The sequence below is a fragment of the Poromitra crassiceps genome (assembly GCF_964638095.1).
Source record: "Poromitra crassiceps genome assembly, chromosome: 4".
Lineage (NCBI taxonomy): Eukaryota > Metazoa > Chordata > Actinopteri > Beryciformes > Melamphaidae > Poromitra > Poromitra crassiceps.
Genome location: NC_139626.1, coordinates 8,144,150 through 8,152,381, shown reverse-complemented (window position 1 = coordinate 8,152,381; position 8,232 = coordinate 8,144,150). Strand labels below are relative to the sequence as shown.

At 45.5% G+C, this 8,232-nt stretch overlaps 1 protein-coding gene across 1 annotated transcript; it reads left to right on the top strand.

Annotated features, from left to right (window-relative positions):
• Window positions 1–3,528: 3,528 nt before the first annotated feature.
• On the top strand, window positions 3,529–7,774 carry hoxb1b (homeobox B1b; the record flags this gene model as incomplete). The annotated part of the gene is made up of 4 exons (XM_083635738.1): window positions 3,529–4,117; window positions 4,473–4,769; window positions 6,432–6,583; window positions 7,721–7,774. 4 exons carry the CDS (start codon window positions 3,529–3,531, stop codon window positions 7,772–7,774), a joined length of 1,092 nt encoding a protein of 363 aa, XP_083491864.1.
• Between the last annotated feature and the right edge of the window lie 458 nt (window positions 7,775–8,232).

Genomic DNA, 8,232 nt, shown 5'->3' with positions numbered 1-8,232 from the left:
TCGATTGTTCTTTTATCCCTTCTCTCAATCAACCAAAAAGAGTGACCTGAACTAAAACAACTTCGTTTCCAAATAATTACATGATCTACCATGGGATTGTTTATTACATAATAATAATAATAATAGACGTGGAAAACTGCAATGAGAAACTGCAACGAGAAAAATTAACCACGCAATTGCAGACCATTGTGAAGGTTAAAAACATATAGGCCTAACGGAAGAAAAAATAACATTATCATCAAACTGTGTTATTTTGTGCAGGGTCTCTACATTTCCACCAAGGTCTTGATACTATATGCTTCCCGTTGCCTCTGTGCAGGAGAGGCTTGCTATTCATGTCACCACACTATTGAGTTGATAAGATGGATCGTGCAGTCTCCTCCCTGATTCTGTCTCTGTCCTTTTTCTGCATCCTCTCAGGCCAGAAACCCGCGGCTCTCTGGAAACCTGCCATGTGACATTTGGCTGCCAGCGATCTGTCAGAAGGTCAAAAGGGCCCCGGTACACATTTAATGGAAATGCAGAAAACCACATACGGCAACATCCACCGCGACTTCTTACGCGAGTTTGAAGAGGACCGAGAAGATGCCAGTGGGTTTGCATACACTCCAGCGCACCAGCCTTTATTGGCTCAAGTGGAGGGCAACAACAAACAAAAGATGTTTGACTGCACGCTGCAGCCGTTCGGCAACAAATCACATCAGCTTCCCCGGAGGCCAAAACAGCAGAACCCAAAGTTTTCCCTCACCAAAAAGATTTTCCCCTGGATGAAAGAGTCCAGACACTTAAATCAGAAACACGACAAGAGAATTGCAGGTCTGTATGAATCGACTGCGCGGACAGTATAGCCGCAATTGTTTACAAATGAGGCCTTTTCATTTAAGCCCCCCTTATTCAGTAACACAATGATTATGAAATCTTATTGAGGAAATGGCCATTTATAATTTCGTCATCCCCAAGTTCAAATGGCCTGCTATTAATTACAGCCCACGGTCACGGATGTATAGGAAGAGGGCGGACCCAGCTGAACCCGCAGTTTATACCTTTTTAGGCCAACATAAATCTCGTCATAAATACAGTAGTGCCATTAAGTGAAACGCCTAAATGAATGCTTCTGTTCCTCTGAAAAATAATTGATTTTTATTTATAGTGTGATGGCAATAATTAGGCTACCAACTGATGTCATAGTTTGCCAATCACTGATATATTCCTGGGTAAATCCTGTTGAGGCTTGCACTTATATGATTATTAATTTTCTCCCGACAGACTGCTCCGTGGACGAGGAGTGTCCAAGCGCGTCCCCGGCCTCCAAGAGGACGCGCACCGCGTACACGAGCGCGCAACTGGTGGAGCTGGAGAAGGAGTTCCACTTCAGCCGCTACCTGTGCCGGCCGAGGCGCGTGGAGATGGCGCGTGTGCTCAACCTGCACGAGCGACAGATCAAGATCTGGTTCCAGAACAGGAGGATGAAGCAGAAGAAGGACGAGAAGTTGACCTCCGCCCCGGGAAGCCCCACTCTCTCCAGCCTGGGTTATGTCCATCTCGGCGGGGATTACCAGGCGGTCTCTCCTCCGCTCAAGTCCCAGCAACACCACCAATCACAGTCAGTCTACCCGCACTCACCAGAATACTCCAAATACCCGACTCCTCCTTGTGATCCTCCGCAGAGACAGAGTCACTTCCAGCAGTTTGACGTGCAGTACAGCTCCGTGTGCAGCGCCTCACACGCACCAAACCCAAATCAGGGAGTCAGTGATCTAAACGGGTCAAATCAGGGAGTCAGTGATCTAAACAGGTCATATTTCTCAGAGGGCTGCAGTTCTCAGGAAAGAATCATGCAAGCTCCCAAGTTGACTCATTTGTAGCAGATATGGTTTATGTGAATTCCTCCTGATACTCAGCAGCTTTTTATTATTCATTTTTGATGCACATTCAACTTTCCATTTCCAAATGTATATACAATGAAGATAATAACACTTTCATGGCTGGGCTACAGCATGCAATTTTTATTTAGTTTTCGTCTAATTTATAGTGGGAAAATATCGTATTTATTTATTTATTTATTTATTTAGGCTTATTTATTATATTGTATTCGTTGTTCTCTTGTCCATTGACGTCGAGTGTTATGAACTGGCCAGATACTCTTGTGGACTAATCAAAACATTCGTTCAGCAACACGATATAGCGATATATAACCCAAGCCTGGGTAGTTTAAATTAAAATGTCCACTGCTGTACATGCTACAAATAAAAGCAATTTGTTCAGGGTTCCCACAAGACTTGATCTCCAGAGGAAATATCCTAGACCTATATAGGCTAAAATAGTATGGTGCACTGGGCCAATAGCATGCACAATAGACAATTGTAATAATAAGTTACAGCCAAAACGGGGGGGAAATCTTCGTTTTTGTGTGGTGAGCCTATAATTAGCAACTGTGGCCTATAACATCACATTAACTTTTACTTAATTGGCCAGGGCCCTTGGATGACTGTGGACTATATAGGTTTTACAAGCTCTATTACATTATAGCCTCTGCATCAGTGTGGCTTTTTCAAATCTGAGGCACGAAAAAACAGTCCGAGAGAAGCTCTTAAATGTGTCTTTGTTCTTTTATGGGCAAACTGGGCAACACAAGCTGTCAATCTTTAAAAGAGGGAATGATTGATCACTGAATTAATTGCGCTGCTCTCCACAACACTAGTCTGATTCAGTCTGCTTCAGGCTTCAGCCCTCGAAAGGCCGGATAAATATTAGGCTATATTTTGCTACACCAGGCTTTCTTTTATATAAATTTCGTCAATCTCATCACTTATCGTTCTCCAACTCTCATATCCCACCTTATCTTGAAGATATTTGGGGGGTGGGGGGTGCACAGCAGAATAGAAAAATGCAATATCACACTGATATGGATCATCACTTTTTTTTAAACCATTAATTAAACAATCGGTACCAAATTAAAGTTAAAAAAACAATTAATCCGATAATACACACCAATAGGCTTTGAATAATTCCTCTCTTGTCAACATAAATAAGAGTTAGGGTTAGAGGTAACACTTGTGAGAAATAGGGCATCTATTTCTATTCCTTCTCGGCCATTATATTATCATTATTGGCTATTATTATTATTTAATTATGATGATAGTGTTATCATTATGATGTTTTTGTATTCATGGGTGTTATTATTGCTATTTTTTGACATATTATGACATTTAAAGGGACTCTAGAATCATTGCAGCCGAAACTGTGGCTTTGGTGTTTGTTCTTATCAGATGGATGGGCGAGTTTGATTGAAGCATTTGTCATGTAAATGTGAGCCGTTTGATGGACGAGCCTGCAGACTTGACAGAGTGCTGTAGGTCCTTAGCCATTGGCGTTTAGAGAGTCACATGGTGTGTCAGGAAGGCGATATGAGGGTGGAAGGCAGTTTTACAGCTTTGACATACAACCTAGAAGGTTAGGGCAAGGGGAGCACCAATTAATGACTGCTCACTCTTTATCAAGTCTGTAGAAACAATAGGCCCGTACAGGATGAACTCTTACCTAGACTACCCCGTTTGCAACCGGGGAGCAAACATTTTCACTGCCAAGGCTGGATACCACAATTTGAACCATGGATACATGACGCCTTTATCCTCCAATTCGTGCGCAACAAGTGATAGTTACCCATCGGACGGGCGATTAGTTGCTGCAACTTCTGCACCACACCCGACTCAGAGTCACCCTCTTCAACACCAACACCAACACCAGCCACACGTCAACTTGGACCTGCAGTTTTCAGCACCGGGGAACTCGATGTACGGTGCGCAACTTGGGCCAACTTTGGAGTACGGACATCACCAATATGGCCTCGGTCCCGAGCAGGAGCGGGGGTTCATTCATGCGCAAGTTTCACCCATTGGAACAAACATGGCTCCCTATACTGGGGACAGTTGTGGGCCTGGAGTTGTGCCGAGCAGCCATCTACATTTCAGCAACGGGGAGCAGAGGCACCAAGAATACTCGGAGAGTATTTACTCGAGGTTACCGCCCCAAAGTATGGAGAAGGATTTGGATCACACAGAGCAAACTTCTAAAACATTCGACTGGATGAAAGTCAAGAGGAATCCCCCCAAAACAGGTTTGTTCATCCTGAGAGAGATTGGGGAAATTAAAACTAATTAATCAAAGTGCAATTAGGAGAGAACCTGAGACCTCTGAACATGATGGCGCAAAAAATTAAACAAATGAAAGGGGAAAAAGTCCACACGTTCTCAAGTCACTCAGAATGAATGAATCCTATAGGCTAAATATTTTACATTCTCATAGCCTAACACCGTGATAAAAAATGTATTTGGCAACTAATTCGTTTTTCTAAATTCACCCTATATCATTCTCACATGCATTTTTCGTTTACATTGCAAAATCCCAATGCATTAGCCCCATTAGTTCCATGCTTTTATCCATCCATTCATCACTCATCCATTTCCCCACAGCTGTCCTGTCCGAGTATGGAGTCCAGCACAACGTGATCCGCACCAACTTCACCACAAAGCAGCTGACTGAGCTGGAGAAGGAGTTCCACTTCAACAAATACCTGACCCGGGCACGCAGGGTGGAGGTCGCTGCGAGTCTGGAGCTCAACGAGACGCAGGTGAAAATCTGGTTTCAGAACCGCAGGATGAAGCAGAAGAAACGCGAGAAACTGGGCAGCAGCGTCTTGGGAAACGCTCCCGCACCCGTGGAGAAAGTCTCGGGCCCTGACACCTCTCCGAAGGTGAAGGGGGACGATTGTGAACTATGATGTGACTTCCATGATATGACTGCGGTGGCCTAAGCAAATTTCACGTCCTCCCCCCCCCCCATGGTCGCACCATTCCAGATAAACTGTGAAAACTGCTTGTGGACTTGTGGAGTACAGGGTATGGCTGTGTGCTTTATGTCCTTATAGTGCATTGATTTGTGAACTGGACGCTGAGATACTTTGATATGCCTCTCCTCTCTGTTGTTGCATTCTAACCTTCCCAATGCTGCAGAAGCCCATGCTGTTTTGTGTTCCAACACTGGAGTAATCAGTGTCATTGTTTGCACTATTTATTTACAGGGTATTTTCCAACAATTGTTCAGATGATTTAGCTTAAAACCATAAATGAAAATAAAGAATGTGGTTTCAAAATTGCCTGCCCATATGTTCCATAAAAGGGAAATGGTGAGACTGTAATAAATGCTGATTATCCTTGTTGAATTCTACAAAAGTTTTTTTTTATATATATTTTTACAGCATGTGCTCTTTTTCTCAGACTTTTGTGAGTCTCTCTCTCTCTTTCTCTTTCAACATTTATAAACCAAGAATAGTTGGGGGTTGCATTATACAATTCACAAAATCTTCTATATTTATTTCAATAATAGCCAAGGCAAATTCCCCCTTGCATAATGTGACAAGCGGAATCTTTCACAACACATGGGGTGGTTCCCAGTGACCTTTTCACCTCAAAATACCTCCAGGGGCTCCAAACATGACAACAAACTCCAGGGAGGCAGGTTTCACACTTGATTTGTTACCCAAATTCTATTTGGATACAACTGACACTTTCTAGTTATAATACTTCTCTCAAATCCTGCATAGTTCACGTAACTTCAAACATGTATTTCTGTATAGCAATCGCATGTATTCTTTAAAACCACAAGAAGAATTGAGTTGATAATTTAACATGGTGCCGTTTACTCTGGCGTCATCCCTTGCTAAACGTTTGCTTGTCCTGACCACCAGGATTCATCTGATGGTATAGGGGCAGCAGTTTCAATATTTGCACTGGGTGTTAGGTTTGCACACAGAGTTTTCTGGCCCAGCAGCACTGGCCTGTTGGTGCCCTTTCCCTAAAGCTGAGGTTCACCCAGAGTTCAGCCACAAATGAATTCAGAGTCAATCTGTCAAGACACCAGAATGGCTTGGAGAAGTCAACTCTAGCTCTCCCACACGTTCTATTTTTGAACGTGAGCTTTTTTTTCAAATCTGGAATAAAAGGGGGAATTTTAGTCAAAGCCTTTTATTCGAGTGTGTGCAATCTAAAACCATTCCAGGTTCCAGGCCTCTGAAAAAGCAACTCGCTGGCAAATGGAACTCGGTATAGTCATTTGAAATATGATTATGCAGTTCTCTCAAAGCTATATTAATAATTAATACATTTCCACCGAGTAGAAGTTACAGTTGAGATACCATACTGCCCATTACTGTAAATTAGAAAAGGGGCTGAGGAGGGTTGTTATACCATGCTTCTCTTCACAAGCCCAAAGCTCTGTGTCTTTCGGATGAGTCACAAGGCCAAGGGGCTGGGGAGGCGGCGATAGATATGGCGCATAGTGACAGATCCCGACAACAAAGAAGGGGACGGTATACCCGGAAAAACAAGTGTGGGCCTTCATTCCAGAGGTGTGATCCCTGCCATCTTATGTAGGTAATACCTCAGAGCTCCCAGCGGGCTCTCCATCTGGAGGTGTCAGAGTCGGTGCTGGAGCCAACGCCGGCCCAGACAGATGTTCAGCCGGGGAAGAGGAGGAGGAGGGTGTTTTTCAGCGTGGGATGAGCACAGCCCTTCCACTGGAGAATGTAGGGCAAGCAGAGGAGAGGTGTAGAAAATGGTTAATGGACACAGAGGGACTAGCAAGGTGAAAAACAATCAACCACACCATAGCACCGACGCCTGACTGCACAAATATCAGGACTATTAATAGATGCAGCAGCCAAACTTCTTTCTCCTCAGATATCTTTGCTCATCTTTAGTCGACCGCCCCCCCCCCCCCCCCCCCCCCCCCCCCCCCCCCCGCTCCTTCTGCACTGTGCTCGAGGTCAAATCAGTGCTGTTTGTACCCCATGCTGCTGGCAGTTGTTTCAGGCTCTTTTACAAGTCTATTGCCAGGCTCACTTCCTTGGGTTTCTACCAGTTCCTCTGTGGCATGTCACTCCGCAGGGTCCCCGGGCTTCAAAGGGGAAACTGGCTACAGTATTCATGGGAGAAGAGGGGGGTTGGTAATCTTAAGAGATAACACAAGAAGAGTCATTTTTATTGGCAGATATCAAACACAGCTATTAGGGGCTAACACCAGACATCTGTCAACATACGATGGAGATCGTGACGGGGAAGCCGAGATAAGCAGAGTAGTAACCGGGTGCATCCACTGAGACGGATGAAGCGTGATGGTGAAATCCACCTTCAACAAACGGTAACAATGTAGCACTTTTTAAGAAGGTTACAAATAAAAGGAACAAAAACCAGTCAGATAGTAAACTTGTGTGATATTTTGTAATAATGTAACACACAGATTCAACCATCACAACAGTATCATTTCCACAGGGGGGGCGATGAATTCAATTTGTCGCACGTCCCACCATTACTGTTCAGTGAGGCCTGTTCAGTTGAGAGAGATGCTGCCTAGTTGTGCATGGCATGCTCCCCTCATTCCTTTGTTATGGCAGCGAGACTCTTTTTAGCCGCCCAGGCCGGGACTTTCTTGACAACCATCCCCCATCCGAGTCAGGCTCTATTGGATCCTGAAGCGCCGGCCAACCTGAAGCCCTCCTGGGTCCCTCCTGCGACTGCTGCACCCCGGTTCCCCACTCCATCAGCGTAGTAACCGAGAGAGACAAGTGACTTGGCCAGGGTTAACGTCTTAATACTCCCTGGGATTGCCTCCAGGATCCAAATGGCTTCCCCCTAATAGTTTTCCTCCTCTGTGTGCCTGTCAGACCGCCATGACGGCGTGGCGTAAGAAAAACAAGACCGGCGGAGAGGCAGAGTAACGAAGCAGCACCGTGCGATAATGAGAGGGCGGCGAGGAAGGAGAGAGCATAGCAGCATCGCACGAAAGGGTTTTGGTGTGCGGAAACATGGGTAAGGGCAGGAGGATGCTAGCTTGCCGCGCCGCGCGCCGCGCCGCGGTACTTTGCATGGAGGGGCCGTACACTTGAAATTAAACGGGCCTCCTTCCTCAGAGCCCAGGCGGAGGGGGGAGAGAGCCAGAACTCAATCAGTGTCACGTCACATGGTTCAAAGCGGCCAATTCGATGCTGCCAGGAGGTTGAGAAATGCAAGGTGACAGTTCATTTTACCGGTGACAGTGTGTCGGTCTCGCTTGCCGGTTCCCCAGTCAATTCCCAGCGAGCAGTGAAGGTTGAGCGTTGCTTTAGACAGACAGCGCCCCCTGCCTCCCCCCTCCTCCACCACCACCACCACCGCTCTCTCATCGACCCCGCTCTGC